The sequence below is a fragment of the Anoplophora glabripennis genome, unplaced genomic scaffold (assembly GCF_000390285.2).
Source record: "Anoplophora glabripennis isolate ALB-LARVAE unplaced genomic scaffold, Agla_2.0 scaffold267, whole genome shotgun sequence".
Taxonomy (NCBI): domain Eukaryota; kingdom Metazoa; phylum Arthropoda; class Insecta; order Coleoptera; family Cerambycidae; genus Anoplophora; species Anoplophora glabripennis.
In genome coordinates this window covers 603,585-623,426 of record NW_019416452.1, presented here as the reverse complement: position 1 = coordinate 623,426, position 19,842 = coordinate 603,585, and the positions used below count along the sequence as shown (strand labels likewise).

General features: G+C 30.5%; 2 protein-coding genes and 1 non-coding gene across 3 annotated transcripts in view; 1 reads left to right on the top strand and 2 right to left on the bottom strand.

Annotated features, from left to right (window-relative positions):
- LOC108905473 (glucose-dependent insulinotropic receptor-like) overlaps positions 1-13,118 on the top strand; it is an 18,821-nt gene extending 5,703 nt beyond the window's left edge. Inside the window, exons 2-5 of the mRNA XM_018708346.1 lie at positions 4,798-5,017; positions 7,716-7,850; positions 7,912-8,061; positions 11,223-13,118. Of these exons, the coding sequence (XP_018563862.1) occupies positions 4,798-5,017; positions 7,716-7,850; positions 7,912-8,061; positions 11,223-11,983 (1,266 nt within the window). The 3' untranslated portion in view covers positions 11,984-13,118. The remainder of the gene's footprint in view (positions 1-4,797; positions 5,018-7,715; positions 7,851-7,911; positions 8,062-11,222) is intronic.
- LOC108905472 (FERM domain-containing protein 8) overlaps positions 1-14,732 on the bottom strand; it is a 35,796-nt gene extending 21,064 nt beyond the window's left edge. Inside the window, exons 1-2 of the mRNA XM_018708345.1 lie at positions 14,358-14,732; positions 14,036-14,298 (exon numbers count right to left, since the gene is read on the bottom strand). Coding sequence (XP_018563861.1) covers positions 14,036-14,298; positions 14,358-14,509 — 415 coding nt within the window. The 5' untranslated portion in view covers positions 14,510-14,732. The remainder of the gene's footprint in view (positions 1-14,035; positions 14,299-14,357) is intronic.
- Positions 14,733-15,383: 651 nt separating this feature from the next.
- Positions 15,384-15,465, bottom strand: Trnas-gcu. The gene has a single exon. It is a non-coding gene; the product is annotated as a tRNA-Ser (tRNA).
- Positions 15,466-19,842: the final 4,377 nt, after the last annotated feature.

Below are 19,842 nucleotides of genomic sequence, written 5' to 3'. Positions count from 1 at the left end.
TTTTTTGCGCTATGTTAAACAGGACCGGCATTAACATTTTGTCACTTCTTGTAATTTTTTGGAAAATATTTTTGATACTCAAATCTCATAATCGCCTTATGGTAGCATATATTATTTTACTTCATTTATTGTCAAGAGTCTAGGTTTTTCATTTTCTGCATTAAAGACGCCACACCCTGTATAAAATAAACAAAGAACAATCTAATAATTTATATGACCTATAACACCTATAATTTATAGTACTGAAAGGAAAAATATTGAATAAAGTGACTACTATCAATGGGGTGTATAACAGGGTATTATAAAGAAAAAACTTGCTTAGAATATAAAGAGGCATGAGATGTCTAGAAAATGTCAAAGTCGACTCGGAAGATAACTTGGTATTTTGACATTCATGAAGGTCAGTAATAGATGCATATTAAAAAGTAAAAATGCAAACCTAGTCTGAACGACGTACTAGGTTTCTTTTGTTTACAAAGTTCCTCCTCACTACAGTTTTATCAAAACAAATGAATTAAACTGCGCGACAAATGAATACGATAATTAACTAATTAATTTCTATTTCATTAAACATTAAACGAGTATTAATAAAACCATAACTGTGTCGCTCTCCGATTACCCTTTATTTATTTACCATACCGGAATTGATTGCTGGCAATCAGCCATCCAAATAATATCCGCACTTATCATATTATGTATTATCATATATCCATAAATTGAACAAATATTTTTTTCTAGAATACACAGGTATATTTCTAAAATTGCGACAGGATACAAACATGTTAACAACTGCAATTTATTTTTTCCAATCACAACTACATGTAGTGAGAGCAAATTGTAGGTATATAGTAGATAATAAAGTTATTACATATTTCGCAATAATTTAATTTCCAGATATTATATATTTTTAAAATATGTACTTCGAAGGAATATAAAACTTCAGAATTCAAGATTCAATTATTATTAATTATTGTTAAAATCTAATGGGAAATAAAAAATTTTAATAGTGTATAGGATCTTAAATATAAAACGAACAAAACAATAATAAAAACTCGCTCGCACTGAATTGAACAGATTTAAACTACAAATTATCTACAAATGATATTTTTTAAGTTCACAGAAGTAGGTACATATCACCCCGTATACTAATAAAATATAATTATAAAATATAACTGACACGACACTCAAGGTCTATGACTTATTAATATTTATTGTAATATATCATTTCTTATAAAAAAAGCACATATTACGGATACAAAATTTAATACTTCTCCAGGGCGTTTTTGAAAACGGTACCACATTTTTAGAATCTGATACAACAGAATATAATACAATTTTTCCCTATGGATGTCTTTTGTTTTTTTTTTTTTCAAAAAAATTTCGTACTAAATATCTTTTCCAAAAAACATTGTTACGCATTGAAATTTGGTACAGGTAATTGTTGAGGGTGTTAAATATGTCAATGTTATTGTTATTAGTTTTTGACCATCTGTCAGAGATTACTAGCTACGGCCTTACCCAGTGGCACAACTTTTTCGATGTAAGGCTTTTTGCAATGTATGTCATATATTACAATGTAACATTTCATTTTACATAAAAAAAATATATTAGTTTAAATCACTGAAAACCTATAATTTTCAAGAAAAAAGCAATAGACTGTCCCAAAATCAACCAACTTCACTTAGTAATATGCAGGTTATCCCGAAACAAATGGACCATACTTCAAGGGTAAGTTCTTTGAATGCAGATACACTTTTAGATCAAGTTACATTTTCAACGTACAAGCTTGAAATATAATTTTACTTCCTTAAAAAGGTATGTTCTTTTTACCGTTGATACCTTTTTAAGCAAGCAAAATTATATCAAGATTACTTGATCTAAAGATACATTTCTACTCAAGAAAGCTATCATTGAAGTATGACCCGTTCGTTTTCAGACACTCTGTATATTAAGGAACAAAAAAGCTGATTGACTTTGAAATAGTCAATTGTTTTTTCTCGACAAGAGTACTGTTTTTATGTAAAATAAAATTTTACATTATAATATCGGGTGTCCGAAAATTCAGGCAAGATTTAAATTTGGGTCATTTGTGGCGGTAAAATGTTGCCAACGAAAAAAAAAGACAACGTGACAGCTGACAATTCAGAGTTATTAAAAATAATGCGCTGCACGAAAGAACAACGCGTTTTTATTGTTGAGCAATATTTTAAAAATAATGAAGGTTCGGCAGTTTTCGTAAAAAATATGGTCGGGATACTGATTTAACTACAACTGTGAAGAGATTAATTCAAAAATTCAGGAAAACAAAATTAGTGATCTGAAACAGTGTAATTGTTTTGGTGATCAGGATCGGCATCCAGATTATGCAATTTAATGCTGTTGATTTTTTTTTTGAGTTTATTGAAGTTTAAAGTTTATGTCAATAAGCTCGCGACCATCCACGACTTGAAGGAGGAAATTGAGCACTGTATCAATAAAAAATGTACAATTTTTAATTAAAAACCTGTGTTTTCTCTCAAAATTGCTTTCTGTGTGAATTTTGGGACACCCTTTATATGTATAATATACACTGTAAAAAAAACTTCAAAAAATGTAACTGGATAAACCTATAACTTTCTACCTGGTCAAAAACCAAATACACTGAAGCATTCAGCAACTCCAAAGACTTACCTATATCAGATTTCAAAGCATTATGTTGTTTTTTTTTTGGAAAATTAATGCCAAAATTATAATTTTTTTAATTATTTGACGCCTTACATCTCCAAAACAAAAGACGGTAGGCTGACCTATGGTCTATAGTAAAAAATCGTGTTATTTTTGTATGATCTTGAATTGATGGTATAGTTTTCCGAAACCTCTTTCAATAGAGTCAAAATAATGGATTTGTTTTATTATATGAAATGCAGTCATGAAAGGATAAATGAAGTAACATCACAATGGGAGACATTAACAACAAAGTAAAAGGTAAACCGTATAATAGTATAAATTCTTATCCAATATAACCGCTTCGATTGTACAAAGGACCCCGCACGTTTCTTATGGGAAGTGGCCCTTGGTGAAATTTTCTGAAATTGATATATGTTGTTCTATTCGAGCTCCTGATCAAAAGTCTCCATGGGCACAAAGTGTAATAATAATAATGGACAGATTTCGAGATATAGGGGGTAGAAAGTGAAGTTCGGCATAACCTCCAATATAGAAATCGTCGGCCCTAGAATGACTTCTGGCTTTATGTTTGTGACGGACAGGGGTTTTAGTGATTTCCAAATTCTAACCTAATGTCGGAAATGACAATTGTCACTTCATAAGTGACACCCGATCATTTAAATGCATCAAAATCACTTAAAAAATACTGGTAGTACGCCCGGTCCAGCAGTGAGGTTAGAAAGTACTTTCGCTAAGGGCAGTTCGTTGACCATGGAAAGGTCCGTTGACTTGTATGACGGTATGCGGGGTATTTTGGGTCGCTCTAACCGAAAAAATGGTCGTAGACTGTAAATATGGTCCGTTTTTTTATTGGCCGTTTTTGTGAATTTTTTGCGGTTTTTCGTGTTTTTCTCTAATGAATCGATTTCCCTGGGCTAAATACTTCATACAAAAGTTATAGAGAATTCAATTCCGAACATTTTGGATTTTTTTCTCTAGCTACGTTTTTTTCGCGGGGAGGCTTAGAATGTTTTTAATCCGACTTATTGTTCATAACAAAATCTCACTCCAAGAGGGTGCTCACATTGGGACACTAAAGTTGCCAAAATGAACTCGATTAGGTACATAATTCACAACTTTCATGGAAAGTTTCCTGCCGTCATCCGCGAAAATCCGGGAGATCACTGAGGAAAACTGCAGGAAAAGTTAGGAATTACCCCCAGTGGGGTAACTTAGCTAAAGAAAAAAAATTCCAAAATGTTCGTAATTGAATTCTCTATAACTTTTATTTGAAGTATTTTGCCCAGAAAAGTCAATTTATTAGAGAAAAACACGAAAAACAGCAAAAATTACCAAAAACGGCCAATGAAAGCAATGGGACCACATTTGGACTCTAAGACCATATTTTTTCGGTTAGAGCGACCCAAAATACCCCGCATACCGTCATACAAGTCAACGGACCTTTCCATGGTCAACGAACTGCCCTTAGCGAAAGTACTTTCTAACCTCACTGCTGGACCGGGCGTACTACCAGTATTTTTTAAGTGATTTTGATGCATTTAAAAGATCGGGTGTCACTTATGAAGTGACAATTGTCATTTCCGACATTAGGTTAGAATTTGGAAATCACGAAAACCCCTGTCCGTCACAAACATAAAGCCAGAAGTCATTCTAGGGCCGACGATTGGAGGTTATGTCGAACTTCACTTTCTACCCCCTATATCTCGAAATATGTCCATTATTACACTTTGTGCCCATGGAGACTTTTGATCAGGAGCTCGAATACCTCCTCCTCAAAATAGCTCCTCCGTATAGCGAATACATATATCAATTTCAGAAAATTTCACCAAGGGCCACTTCCCATAAGAAACGTGCGGGGTCCATTTGTTAAGATATCCGATGAGATGAGATTTTTCTACGAATTTAGATCCAGTGCAATCTAAGTCAAATCATTTTCTCCGTCACCCAATTTTAATAAATTTGAAGCTAGACTACCTAGAGGTACTAGGTAGTACTGACGAAAAACAAAATATTTTGCTATTCCAGTTACCTACCTACGATTTTACCACTTCGTACGATCATATTTTTGTATTATTGTATATTTTTCAAAAATAAAATACGTTAAATATATTGATTTTATGTAACTTTCAGGTTCCAATACTAGCAGAAATGGAAACTATCACAAATATTTCTTCAACAGACTTTCCATTGGTAAATAAATCTTTGAATATAAACGATACAGTGGATACAAACGCCTCAGGAACAAAAGCTAGTTTCCTGCTCTACGATTATCTGATTCCAACTATCGGCAGCCTAATAATATTATTAAATCTGGTGGTCGTGATCTCCAGCGGCCTTATCTTAAAGAAAGGTAAAAATAAAATTTGACTATTTCCATTCATAAGTATTTCTACAGAATTTAATAATGTCTGTCCACTGATATGCAGACGTTAAACAGTTTTTTTTACAGTAAAATGAAGACCTAACTGAAAGAATCTTGTTTTTTAAATTGAATTACATAAACATAAATTAAAAAACTTTGAAACCAAATCATGTTTTAAACCTTTCACAAGTTGTACTTTAAGTAACCGAACTATTACTTTGACGGAAATGTTGAAAACCACAATCTGATCATCCGTAAACAAAAACATAAGTTATTCCATGGCCTACTTAACAGACTACGAGTATGATTATTTTTTAGAGAAATCAGACATTAATTTCAACTTCCGGCTTAGTCAGAATAAACAAAACATTTTTAATTTAAACGGCACTTCCTCTAGATATATATTTCTAATTTATCTTGAAATTCTCTCTTAAACAAGAACATTTTTTTAATGACGCGCTGAGAAAAACATATTATAACCTCTATTAAATTATTATACAGTACGAGACAATAATTGTTTATTAAGGTTGTAATAATTAAGGTTTATAAGGTTAAAATCAGTTTGTAAGTATTATATTATATGGAGTGTCCGGAAAATGTACATACGTTTAGCCAGAGATTCCTTGGCTTAGAATAATCCTATTTAACCCAACTTACCTATACCTACAATTGCTTAATTAGTTATTTAGGGTTTCAAATATCTTGGAAAATTTTAGTTCTTTTAAAATAACTCAAAAACCTGCCCATTGATTTAACCACTTTTCAGATGTGAAGGTCTACATCCAAATGAGGATTTTTGATATTTTCCAAAATAAATCCCTGTATAGTTTAATATAGTGTGAGATTACTTACATAAGTATATTATTACGGAATTATAAAAAAAAATACGATGCAGAACATGACTAATGACCTTCAGCGAAAATTGTAATAAGTTGAGTTATCTTAGGTATATGTATATTAGGGTGGCCCAAAAAAACGAATATTTTTTTCGTGTCTCTCGTGAAAATATGTTAGTTTATCATGTTTTAAGAGCCCCCTCAAAATATCAAGTCAAAAATTTCCAAAATCGTCAAAAATTGAATTTTTTAATTTTTTCTCGTTATTTTATCATTTTCTAGATTGAAAAAAATCTCGTTTCTGAAAATTTCAAATCGATATTTTAATTTCTAAAGGTCACTCATAATTATTTTAACTTTAAAAGTAGTGTATCTAAAATGTTTTCGAGCGACCTCTAAAAATAAATATCAACGAACTAATAATTTTTTTTATTGAATTTGATGAACAAAAGAACAGAAATAAATCACGAGACACTTAAAAAATTTCTCGAGGCAAAATTTACTACCGCACTGTGAGTATCAAATATTTATAATTTTTAATTTTTTAGAATTTAAGTGTCTCGTGATTTATTTCTATTCTTTTATTCATCAAATTCAATAAAAAAAATATTAGTTCGTTGATATTTATTTTTTAGAGGTCGCTCGTAAACATAGGTAAGTACACTACTTTGAAAGTTAAAATAATTATGTGACCTTTAGAAATTAAAATATCGATTTGAAATTTTCAGAATAGATTTTTTTCAACCTAGAAAATTATAAAATAACGAGAAAAAATAAAATTCAATTTTTGACGAATTTGGAAATTTTAAAAAATCCTGAGCGTACTCTAAAAAAATTTTTTTTGAGGGGGCTTTTGAAACATGATAAACTAACAAATTTTCATGAGACACGAAAAGAAAATATTCGTTTTTTTTGGGCCACCCTAATATACATATAACTAAGATAACTCAACTTATTACAATTTTCGCTCAAGGTCATTAGTCATGTTCTGCAAAATTTGAGTGTATTGCATAAGAAAAATTTTGTAGATAATGAGATTTTCTATCGAAATAGCTTATTTAAAAAAATCATTTACTGCAAAATATATTAAAAACAATTTAACAAAAAATGTAAAAAATTCAATTTTTTGTTTTTTTTTACTTTTATGCAAATAACTTTTATCTGAACAGAGATAGGTATAGGCATTGCTTTATAGAGAAAAAAGTATATAAAATTTTCTATAAAATGATGGGTTATAAAAGTTTTTTCGATGAAAATAGACTGAGTTATGGTCGTTCAAACTTTGCCATTTTTTTCGGTTTTTACTGAATTTATGACAATATTGATTATATATATCATTATCTACAAAATTTTTCCTATGCAATACCCTCAAATTTTGCTTCGTTTTCGAGATATACTCAAAAAACCGTAAGAGTTGCATTTTAACCCCTATCTCCAATTTCCACCCTCAAATTTAATAACACTCCGCGGTTTTTTTATTCTAAATAACCATTTGAACGATTCATGCAATAAAAAACCATCAACGTTGTAGTTCCATACCATATGACATAATCAATATCCTATAATATCAAATTATGATTTCTCATCTCAAAAAAAAAACCGGTTACCAAATTTTGTGCGAAAAATGTATTTTTCGTAAAAGTTATTTAAGAAAATCGAAAATAAAATTTTTATTTCAACACTCACAGAGGCATTTCCGGACAAAGGTTTATATAAACTTCCTTTCTTAGAATTAACTCAAGAATACCCCACTTAAATATTTTAACGTACTTAGGTTACACCCTATAATGATTTTCCATTTGAATTTATAACTGAAAAAATTATAATTTTACTCCATTCTATATTTTTAGGTCAACAACCTAGATCCACCTATCTATTCCTAGGTAACGTGGCGATGACCGACCTAGTGACAGGCGTCGCCGTGGTTTTTGGACAGGTCTATCCCAAAGATAAACGAGATCATTACCTCTGCGCTGTCCAATTAGGTACCTATTATACTTTGCAACGAAAGAATAGATTAAAATAATAGTAATGTTATAATTTTAGGTCTGATTGTTTCCAGTACTCTTACATCAGTTTATTCAGTGGGATTGATTGCGGTCGACAGATTTTTGTACATTCTTCATGGTATGCAGTACCAAAGATGGGTCTACCCAACGCGAGCCAGGCTGCTCATATGCGTCTCATGGGCCATTGGTAAGTGAAATTTTCGAAGAATTTTTTCATCTGCCTAGATCATTAAAGAGAACAATATATCTATATCAAAGAGCATTACACCCAAAGCCCGTTAGTAACAGCAACTGTATCACAAAATAGATAGTATCGATAGTATCTAGGTTACAGTTGTAGTTTGTACGAATTTTACATTTGTCTCTTTCCCTCTAATTCCCCAAAATATGTATAATAGTTTTACTATCAAGGCGTAGAAGGGACATCCTAACTTATTTATTTTTAAATTTATATTACCGACACTGAATCTGAATTCCGAATTTGAACATGGAATTTGGATTATGAATTCGAATTTCCGACTTTTTTTCTATCTGTTCTATGGTTAACTAGTATATATTTTTAAATATCTTCGAAATCGGTTAAGTGATCAAAGTTATGTTACGTTAGTACGTAAAATTCATTACTGTTTTAAAAATTGAACTACCTCTTTTTTAATTACGTTTGAATTTTTAATCTTAAATAATTCTAAAACCGTTACCGCTAGAGAAACAGTGAGCCGCCGTCCCCACAAAAGACAAAAGATTTGAAACATTTAATAGCTGACCTATTTAGGGTTTACTAAATAACAATAACATTATGTTATGACACCTGCTACTTCAAGAGCAACGGACAATGAAGTTCAAAAATAGACTAATATAGACATTTTTTAATCTATTCCTTTTCTCTTCAAAACTTTAACTTTATCTGATTGCAATAAAATATAAAAAGTTACTGAATTTCCATTTCCATCATAATCTTCTTAAGTATCAAATCGTAGCCAAATTCCATCATTTTCAATAATTTTAAATATCAAATCGTCATTTTTGTCAATATAAATACTAATACTATCTAAGTTGAACATTTTAATTTCCAGTAATGTATTGGGTTGGGAACAAAGTAATGTCCGTTTTTTTTTAATTTAAAATATATTTTTTTTTAACTGCAATTATCAATACGCTAATCAGATATGTATTCTCCACCGTTATTTATGATCTCCCAACATTCAACAAATTTCTTGGCGCCTCTTCTGTAGAATCCTCCGGTTTTGACTCATCCAACCAAGCTCATGACTCATTGTCGTTGTTGAAAGAAACACAAAGAGCGGAAGAGGCGAAAATCATTAGGCGCGAGATCGGGGGAGTAAAGCGTGTGGGGAAGCAGTTCCCAATTCAACTCCCGAATGGTCGTTTTGATCGTATTGGCGATATGTGGTAGCACATTGTCATGTTGCAAAAGAACTTGTATCGTCGATCAGGTCTTTTTCCCTTTCCAATCCCATCAGACGCATAACTTGTCCTTCGAGGCTGCAGTTTTGGTCTTGTTCGCAGAGTTACTTGTTTTTTTGGAGCTTATTTATTCTTTCCGCTGTTTCAAGTTCACGTACAGACACCATTTTTCATCACCAACGACAATACGATGAAGAAAACGTTCCATGTGTTGATCGATGACGACAGAGCAAACCAGCAGCAATTGCGGAGCGTTGATTCTTATTGCTTTTTTTCAAAATATGTGGGACCCAAGCGCCGAGTCTTTTCCCATCGAATGCAGGTTTACTACTTTTTTGTGATCACATTCCATCTCATGAGCCAATTCCTTTGTTGATTGTCTTGGATTTTCGTGAAGAAGTCAATTCCATTCCTCTTTACGCCCGGAACGATTCATATCTTTAAGGTTGACATCACCTTCTTTACGCGGGAACCATCGGAGTGGCTTTAGCGTTTTCCTTGTCTCGATTAAAAATAAAAATAAGCAAGTGCCGAAAATTAACAATTTTATCAAGTTGACATTCCATTTTAAATGAATGAAAATCCCCAAAAATGAAATCTAACGATGCAGCCAAAAACGCATTGTGATAGGGTAATTCTAATTAGTTATTTTCCGAATGACGTGTCAATTTGACAATTCATTTAATTTTCATTTGAATTTTTAAATTTGGAAAAAAACAGACATTAATTATTCCCCAGCCCATATTACAATTATTATTTATAATTTCAACGGTATTTATAACTTCTAGCTTTGAAGATACATCAATTTTTCTGCATTATGCGTCGATAATAGATTATTTTACTTGCAATTCAATAATTTTATCGCCATTTCTTTGTCTGTAACGTTTTCCGAGATTAATACACTCTTGATTATAGGCTGCTAGGAAAACTTATTTCTTCTGATTTCATATACATATATAAATTTGTTTATGTTTGTTTGTTTATCCAATGTTTTTAATAACGCAGAAGATCATAAAATGAACATACATTGTAAAATACAATGTCCAGGAAACGTCGTTTTAAACACAATCGATATAGGCATCCGGCATCCGGATAATTCCAAAGTTTTCAACTATATGTAATATAGACAACTAATACATACAAACACAGTTTGCAAATTAAAAGCAAACACATATCAATCCAAGCATCATAGGTTATATAGGCCTATAAAGTGAAACAGTTTTCACAGAAAAATTAGTAAAATAAATGACACTGACTACATGAGTGCAATATATTTTAGGAATTCTGATAATAACAATAATCATAAAATAATAAACATCGAATAGATGAAGCCAAAAAGGGAAAGATTAATAAGAATTCACATTTAGATACCTCAGCATTATATAGAAATTCCAAGAAGTTTAATAGCATTATGTTGTTGATGGATGAAAAATAAACAAATAAACATTTATTATATTAGATAATTTTAATCAATTAATTGATGGAGATTTAATGTCTAAATTTCGTTTTCATATATTTACATCATTCAATTTACGTAAATATTGGCAGTTACCAGTAAGTTCAATAAACAATATTAAACAGTTTTTATGGATGTACAGATGGCAATAACCCAAAGGTAAATGTATTGTTTTTCTATTTTATGAAGGAGATGCCATATGTGAATAATGATAATAAAACTATGATTACATTTTCATGATGTTTATAATAATATTTATATTGGTAAATTACAAACATGAGTAAAAAAATGGTACTGTCCCATTCTAAACCACAGAATTAAGCAAAAAACAAAAGGCTATTTCGAATGAACTTAGCACATAGGTATCAAGTATGCCATGTCATCTTTATTTATTATTACTTAAGTTTATTCGAAAACACCTAATAAATTGATAGTATAAAATAATAAAAACAATTACAAATTTCCAGGTCTCTTTGTTGGCTTTTTACCCCTTATGGGATGGTACGGTGACACAAACAATGGAAGAATTTGCTGGTTTATAATTCTTGCCCCAAAGGGATTGGTGCTGCTCACAGTCTTAGTGGGGATCGTTCCACTTTTAGTGGTTATATTCTTGTATTCAATAATACTTTATCACGCCATAAAGAAAATTATTCAACTCCAACAACAGACAAGAAACAGAAATAATACAAATATACAGGAAGATATTTCTTCAGGAAACATAAGGATGTTTAGAGGTGGGGGTAACACTTCAGAGAATGAAGAACAACCTCAAGTGAAAGAAAAAGGCATATTGAGATTTTTCAAGAAAAAACCATCCAGCTCGGTAAAGTCACCAAACAAGTGGAAGGCAATAAAAGTGGTACTTTTTACAACCGGTAGCTTTGTCCTGACTTGGTGCCCGTATTTCATTACAAGCCTCATATATGTCTTCAACTGTGACATCGACAATACAAGCAAAAAATGCAAAACGATGAGAACCCTAATTGCAAGCCCTTTGGCCATACTTGGTTTCATGAACAGTTTTCTTAACCCAGTAATTTATGCTTGGTGGCATAAGGGCTTCCGAACTTTCTTCAAGAAAAAGGTGAATAATTTGGTTATGCGCAGTACACATACAGACGTGGCAGACAATTCAACTTCGAAAAGCACCAGCAGTAAAAATATATCAGATGATAGTGACAAGAATAAGACATCCAGGAACAAATCTAATCTTGATGCGAGTTAGAGAAATAGTCGCCATGTTGATCCATACATATATTAATTTCTATGAAATTATGAGGAATGAAATTAATCACTGTTATGTAGGTATACATCATGGGGTAGTGCATGTATAAATCTGATTTATTATACTTAATTGTTTTGACATAATTTTTGTCATTTATATTATTATTATATGTAATTATTCACATTACATTAATGTATTATGCCGAAATCGAAATAAAACATTTATTTAACAAAGTTAATAAATGATGTGGAATATTCACACAGGGATAGTTTAACTTTAATAAATATTTGTTTTTAAATATTTTCTAAGAGATCTCTTATCAGTGACAAAATTCAATGTGAAGATTAAGTTCTTTATAGGAAAAAAATGAGCACTGGGCATATCAATTTTTGACAAAAATTACTTTTTTTAAAAGCATTCTGAATGACACGTCATCTGAAATTTGAACCGATAATTTTCAAGGAAATTAAAATAAAATAGTTTAACTCCAATAAACAATTTATTTGATTTAAACAAAAAAGATCATCAGATTTCAATCCTGTAACTTCGTTTTATTATTTTATCTTAAAATAGAGGCATTAGCAATTCTTATTTACTTGTAAACTATTTTAACACTATGTCAAAAAAAACAAAATGGAAAAGTTTTAATATTTTGTAAATGATGTCTAGAAAACAAATATGCAAAAAAAGGAAAAATAATTATAACACCTCTTCATAAATATTTTATGAATGAATAAATTTTTTCTTTCGATGTCTTAAAAACTATTCGTCTGTCACTTTTATTTTTCCTTCGCATAAAAAGAATTTAATCCTCGCATTGTAAATCTGTATAACATAAAATGATATTTTCGAAGACTGATTTTGACTAATAATATAATTCCTACAACGCTTTTGTTAGACTGTTCAATATCAAATATATCACCAACCTACTCCAAATTAGAAACATTTTTTGTGTAAATGTTTTGTCTTTATGCTTTGTTATGTGTGTGTTATATCAGCAATTATTTAGAAAACTCTATACATTTCATTCACAGTGAATTAAATAATAAAATAATATGTACTTACCTACACTTTTTAATGTTTGGAAGCAATAAACGTAATAAAAATATTTGCATTTACTTACATCACATTTTTTTGTGCAATTTTATTCTTATTTGTGTTAGATAAATAGAGATTTCTATTATTATTACTTATGTATTATTATATGAATTTATACAAATATATTATTGATAACCAGATATAATATAATTTTTTTTCATTATGTACCCATATACGGAGAGGTTTGATTAGTCGATTGTGTGAACCGACCAAGTCTGACATACATGGTATACCAAATTCACACATAGAAACACCTAGCCATCACCACCGCTGTAAACACTTTACAGATTTAAAGACGAGCTACGAGAAGCCCACATATTGAAATGAATTTTGTGAGTCGAATTAAATTGACTGCACATTACAAATTTAACATTTCCTTTTCTAATGTGCTTAATGACTAATGTATTTAATTGTCTATACAACATTGCAAACTAAATTTGAAATGAAATTATATTATTATGAAAATTTACCCCCTTAATCAGCATCACATAAAACCTTTATATCTGAAATTTCATCAAATTATAACAGAATAATTTTTTTTATCAAAGGAACTTTTTACCCATTATTATCGAAATGTGCTTAAGGGTTATCATGTACATATAACCTGGCAAATATGTCATGCCTTATTCCCATACTAATAATCTACTTTATTTTCTACTCAAATGCTTAAACCTGCTGACTTGTGTTAGTGACTAAACCAGGTATTAGCAGCGATCAATTTCACACAATGTATTAGGCAACCAACAATATTAGATACATAAAAAAAAACAACTACTTGCTAGTAAAAAATGTTCATCGGTTCACCGAATAATCACACAACTGTTAGATCATGATTTTATCAAAAAAAAATCATCAACATCTTCAAATATTTGATTTAGGTGTGCAAACTAAATTTTAGCATGTATACAAATAAGTTTGATTTGCTAATATATTTACTTGAACCAAACTACTCACCAGAAGTCTGTTTGTCACTCAATGCATCAGAGCTAATATCTTTACTATTATCAGACGTAGAAACTGTCCTTTCTCTCTCCCACTCCTGTTGCATCCCAGGATAATTCACTTGCTCAGTATTATATCCTACATCTGTGGTACATAAATTGGAGTAACTAGTACTGGCAAGTGGAAGTCTTTGTGAAACTGAATATAGGGCACCCTGACTTGAGGATAATTCTTCCGTTTGCACGTAATCGTCATGGGTTCTTCCCTGGTATTCGCTGATCATAAAAAAAATATTGGTTAACGTGAAAATTAAATGAAACAATAATAACTTTACCTAAACTGGTCCACAGAGTAATCAGAATTCTGTGTATTGCTGTACACCCTATTCCTGTTGAATTCCACTGGTATAACAGTCACATTGTAACTATTTGATTGGATAACGATTTGCTGTGTCTCATTCTTCTCTGAATTTGAATCCATTTTCATTTTTCCCTTGAGAATATTTTTTGAATGCTTACATATTCTTTAAGTATGTATGTAAATCAACTGCAGTAAAAATCAATACACGGGATGCATTTATGTGGATGTGTGGGAGGTTATTTTTCATGGTCAACAGGTACACTGGTTTACTAAAATGGGAAAATCACGTTAAACGTTTACGTTTACATAATTAAAATTGTCATAACACATTCATAATGCACTGACAGATATCATTGTTGACCCGCCATGTTTGTTTATGTTTTGTTTTTGATTTAAATTTCGCTAAAGAAGAACGACTGTCTCAAAGGTGGCGCTACAAAGCAATACCATTTTTAAAAAAAGGGAGGAACTAGAAAGGAAATTTTAAAAAGAATGAATTGAAATTAGGATTGATTGATGATTGTATAATCTAAAAATGGTTTGTGATAATGTGTAAATAGATAATTATGACTAGACATAGCCTGTTTTCCAAATACAATAACTACAAGAAATCAATTTGTTTATGAAAATAATTCGCAAATTTAGATACCTAAATATCATTTAAAAAAATATACCAACCATTCCAACTAAAAAAAACAAGTTGTACAAGCGAGACAAGTCAAACAAATAATTCTAAAATAATCAAGTAGGTACCTATATTATGTAGGACTATGTTAACAAAATTATACCACATAACTAGTTTATTATAAAAAAATAAATTAGCTAGACATAAGTATAGGTACATACATTATAAATTGTAAATAAGTTCATATTCCATTATTTTAAAAATATCTGATTGCAGCAAATGTCTATATGAGAATTTCAAAATATAACAATAATTGTGCATGTCTCTTTATATACTGTATGTAGATTATGCCCAATTTTCAAAAATTAAAAAATTCGACGAGGATGGGATTCGAACCCACGCGGGCAGAGCCCATTGGATTAGCAGTCCAACGCCTTAACCACTCGGCCACCTCGTCTTGTAGTTGCGTGTTTTCTTAGTGATATATGAGCCAGACATTAGAAATATACAACAGATAATTTATGATAGTTATCACTTTTATATCAATATCTTTCTAACAAGTTCCATAAATTTCCCACATAAATAATAAAAGATTCAAAAACTTCGAGCCTCACAAAAATGCGCAGGAGTATTACTGGTTGCGTTTCTATAACAACAAAAACAAAAATGAATACAAAACAAAATCACCCCCGACAGTTGGGGTGGAATAACCAGTTACTGTGCGTGTTGTTTACGTCATAAATTTTAATTTATGACCATAATTTATTGAATTTAAATATACATGCACAGGTATGGATTTTATTGCTTTCTAATTTTGTCGTGTGAATGAATGATTTTCAAATTATCTATAGGTACCTACATATTTTTAATGACTATTCTCTAATGGCATACGTACCTACCTACTTATTTGAAATTATTGAAAGTGAAAATGTAAACAGTGTAAAACTATGAATGTTCTTTATTCGTACCTAATTCAAGAGTTTGTAGTAAGTGTATTGATTTGTAGATAGCTTATTTTCACACTGTCTCATAGAAAGGTGTCTCTTAACAAGGGAAAAAATAAAATGTATTATTAAGTTTCCTTAATTATTTTTATTTAGTTACTGATCATAACTTAAAAATGTATATATGATTATCGTGTAACAATAATTTTAATAATTGAAATATTTTACACATCGAAATTTTACATGTCCTTTACCATTTTTTTTAATAGACTCGGTAATAAAGAATCATACATTTTTTAAATATATAATATAAAATAAATGATGGTGCTTAATTTATGGATATGGATACGTATTTTTAAGTTGATAGAATACGTCAACAATTGATTGAATATTCATTTTATTAACGAAATGACACCTTGTTGATAAACATAAAGAATATCCATCCAACGACATAAAATGCCGTCTTATGGATTTTCTTACATTGCATAATATCTATTTGGGTAGTAACCAAATAGGATGTTTTATGGATGTTTAATTTATAATATTCATTTAAGTTCATAGAAATACATCTTATGAACGTCCATAATTGGGATAATCATTTTATTAATGAAATGAGGACACTTTATGGATACGCTGATACGCATAATAAGGGTGTCCAACAAAACTACAGAAAAGGATGTTTCATGGGTTTGTTTAGTTCAGATATCCCTTTGGACAGCCAAAGATGGATATTTAATTTATGGATATCCATTTCAGATATAAATAAGAATTCCATTTCACATATGACTACCTATGTCCTTAATTGCAGTATTCCTTAAAGTAAGAAAAACAGTATAATAATATCCAATTAAAGTGAAGAAAAGAACGAATTACGGATGTATTTTAGGCGGACGTCCATCTGTATACTAAAACATAAACTAATTTAATAATAAACTAAATAAATAAATAAATAAATAAATAAATAATATTCTTTGGATAGATATCCAAATAAGCGACATATTATTCGTTTCAGCTCATAGATATAACATGAATATCCTAAACAGATCCATAATTCTCAATACTAAGAATAAACAAAAAACCATAGAACATCATGTGCTAGGGGTCATTCTTATCTAGCGATCAGTTTTAAACAAATAATGAATAGCCAGAAAACGGCTTAATTTACATTTTTCGTATCACTGACTCGATAGCAATAGTCAATTCCATAGACCTTTTAGATCTCATACTTTTAACCTCTCATTATTTTTATTTGGTATATGAGAAATTAGTGAGGTGTAATTGGAATACCAGAATAATTGTTAACACGAAGCTGCTGAGCAATTTCAAACATCTATATAAGAAGAGTCTACAACTTATTAGTGAATCGATATTGAAGGAAATATGCAACATTTTTTACATTGTTGGGATAACCGATAAAACCCCGTATTTCAATGGGGATTATGACCATTCCCATTTTGGCCGGAATACCTTCTATGTTTTTATATGTCTTTTTATATGTTCCTTCCATTTGAGTAAGATATGAACTGAATGGTCATAGATAAAACATTTATGTGAAAACAGGGCTATTAGGTTAGGTTACATTATCGCTCTGTTCTGAGCGACCCTGACCAACAACTGACCCACATCCAGGCGAACAATTTTGCATTTGCATGCTGCCGGATAAGTTAATAGTTAATCGACATCATGTAGCACGTCTAGCCTATTTTTTACATCGAAGTTCTGTCAGAATCCGCAGGAGATGTTCCACGTTTCGACACCATGTAAGAGTTTAAAGAGTTATGTTAAGGAGTGAGTGCGCCCTAGCGACTTGGCATTTGTGTCATTGATATGAAATGTCAAGCAAAGATGATAGCAGCTGCTATTTGGATAGGTGACAGAAACTATACAAAATTAGGTGAGATTTGTATAGAAAGACATAACATCCCTCGGAAAAAAAGTTTAGGTAAGTAAAAGATACCTACCTTACCAGAAAGAACCCGCTCTTTCTGGAAAATGAGTTATATTAAATTTTCATATTAAGGAAATGCAATAAAATAAAGGCTACATGCATGGAAACTCCATATGGATGTGACGCCCATGTATATTTTTCTTAAGATCACGCCAAGTAGGCACTCTTAGGTTTCTTAGTATAAAAATATTAACATTATATTCGAGACAAGTTTTAATAGAAGAATGATAAGTATGCAATTGCACTTGTCCCGTTGCTCATAGTTAAATTTGTTCCACTGTCGATGACTTGCCACTAGGTCTTGCTCGTTATTGATAAATGGTTGAGCGTACACCTACTATAAGCTGTTTACGTATCCTCACATAAGCTGTTTACGTATCCTATCGGCGTAAGATCCGAACTCTTTGCGAGTCCGAAAAATGAAACCGCCGTGACTTAATAATTTGTTTAAAATAATATTTTCAAATATTGTGTTTCGTAGAAACATAAACAGCTTCTGGTTCGGTTCTTTTCTCTTCAAAAACAGTTTTTGTACTGAAATTATCATGAATATGATGTTGGTAAGTCTGTGATCGAAATGGACATCAATCAATATATGACAGACCCATTATGTGTGTTGCAGGCTACTAAAAATGCGTGTAAATGTGGTATTCTGCAATAAGACTTCAGGCTTTACCAGTTTCCCATCCTATTAATCTGTATGGCCTTGTTTGTTAGAATGATTTACTTTTACTTTTAAATATCGTCTGTGTTCAATTTCTCCTATCGATTCTGCAGATATAAATCTTTTTGTTGAATTTGATGTAAATATTAAGTAGGTACCTAATTCTAATAAATTTTCACTTTCTTCGGTGTTATTTAAACTTTCCTGAAAATTATTGTTATTTTCTTCACGTCTCTATGAACCACAATTTTGTTAATATTGCATGCCATAACGATAACCGTTAAGTGCATTTTTATAAATAAAATTTTTTCACTTTTTCAGTCAACTTTTTGAAGATAATCTAACGTTTTTATAATATATTCTAAAACTGTAGTCTTGTAAATTCAATTTGGTACCAGTCCAACACTCTATCGGAGTCTTGTACAGAATTTCTGTTCAACTTCTGTTTAACAAATATGTAGGTTGTAATACTGAATGTTGATTAAATGGGGCAAATGGTATTTCTTTTTAATTGTGTACATAATCTTTATTTATTCTAACTAGTTTCCGCTTATTACTTTATCATCAGAGAAAAAATGACAGTCACATAGAAGAGAATGATCTCTTTAATTGTATTTTGTTAATTAAACTTTATATGCATTTTATAAATTAGCGAAAACATCGTTGATCTTTTTCAGCTCATCGCTTGTATATAAGTGTGAAGGAATTAATTAATTATGATTAATGATATTTTCATTAATTTACAAAACTTATTACTAAAATAGTTAAATGAAGATATTCTCTTCTATTCTAGTTATAAATAAATAAAGATTTGTACCTACTGAATTAAAAAGGATTCTAATTTGTCCCTTCATATTTATTGTATAAGTAATGATTTGATTTTTTTATAAATATATGTAATTACTTGCGTATACTGATACATAGCGGCTATCATTCGTGAAATTAATACTCGTAGCTACCTCCTTGATTAATTATTTGAAAAGTAATTAGAAAAGTCTCGGACAATGCAATTAAAAATACAATAAAAATTAACGAATACCTAATTTGCCAATTTTGCCTTGTTAAACTATATAAAATTGATTTTTATAACCACACAGATGTAAGTAATCTGTTGAAATATTTTCAATATAACCATAATCCAGTGGCGGCTCGTAGGGTGACGCAAGTGACGCACCGCTTCACCTAAAATTTCCGTTTGTTTGTGCAATTTAAAATTATTTTAAATTTTATATAAATCTTATGATTTAGGTACAATTTTATTTTGAAAATGTATTGTGT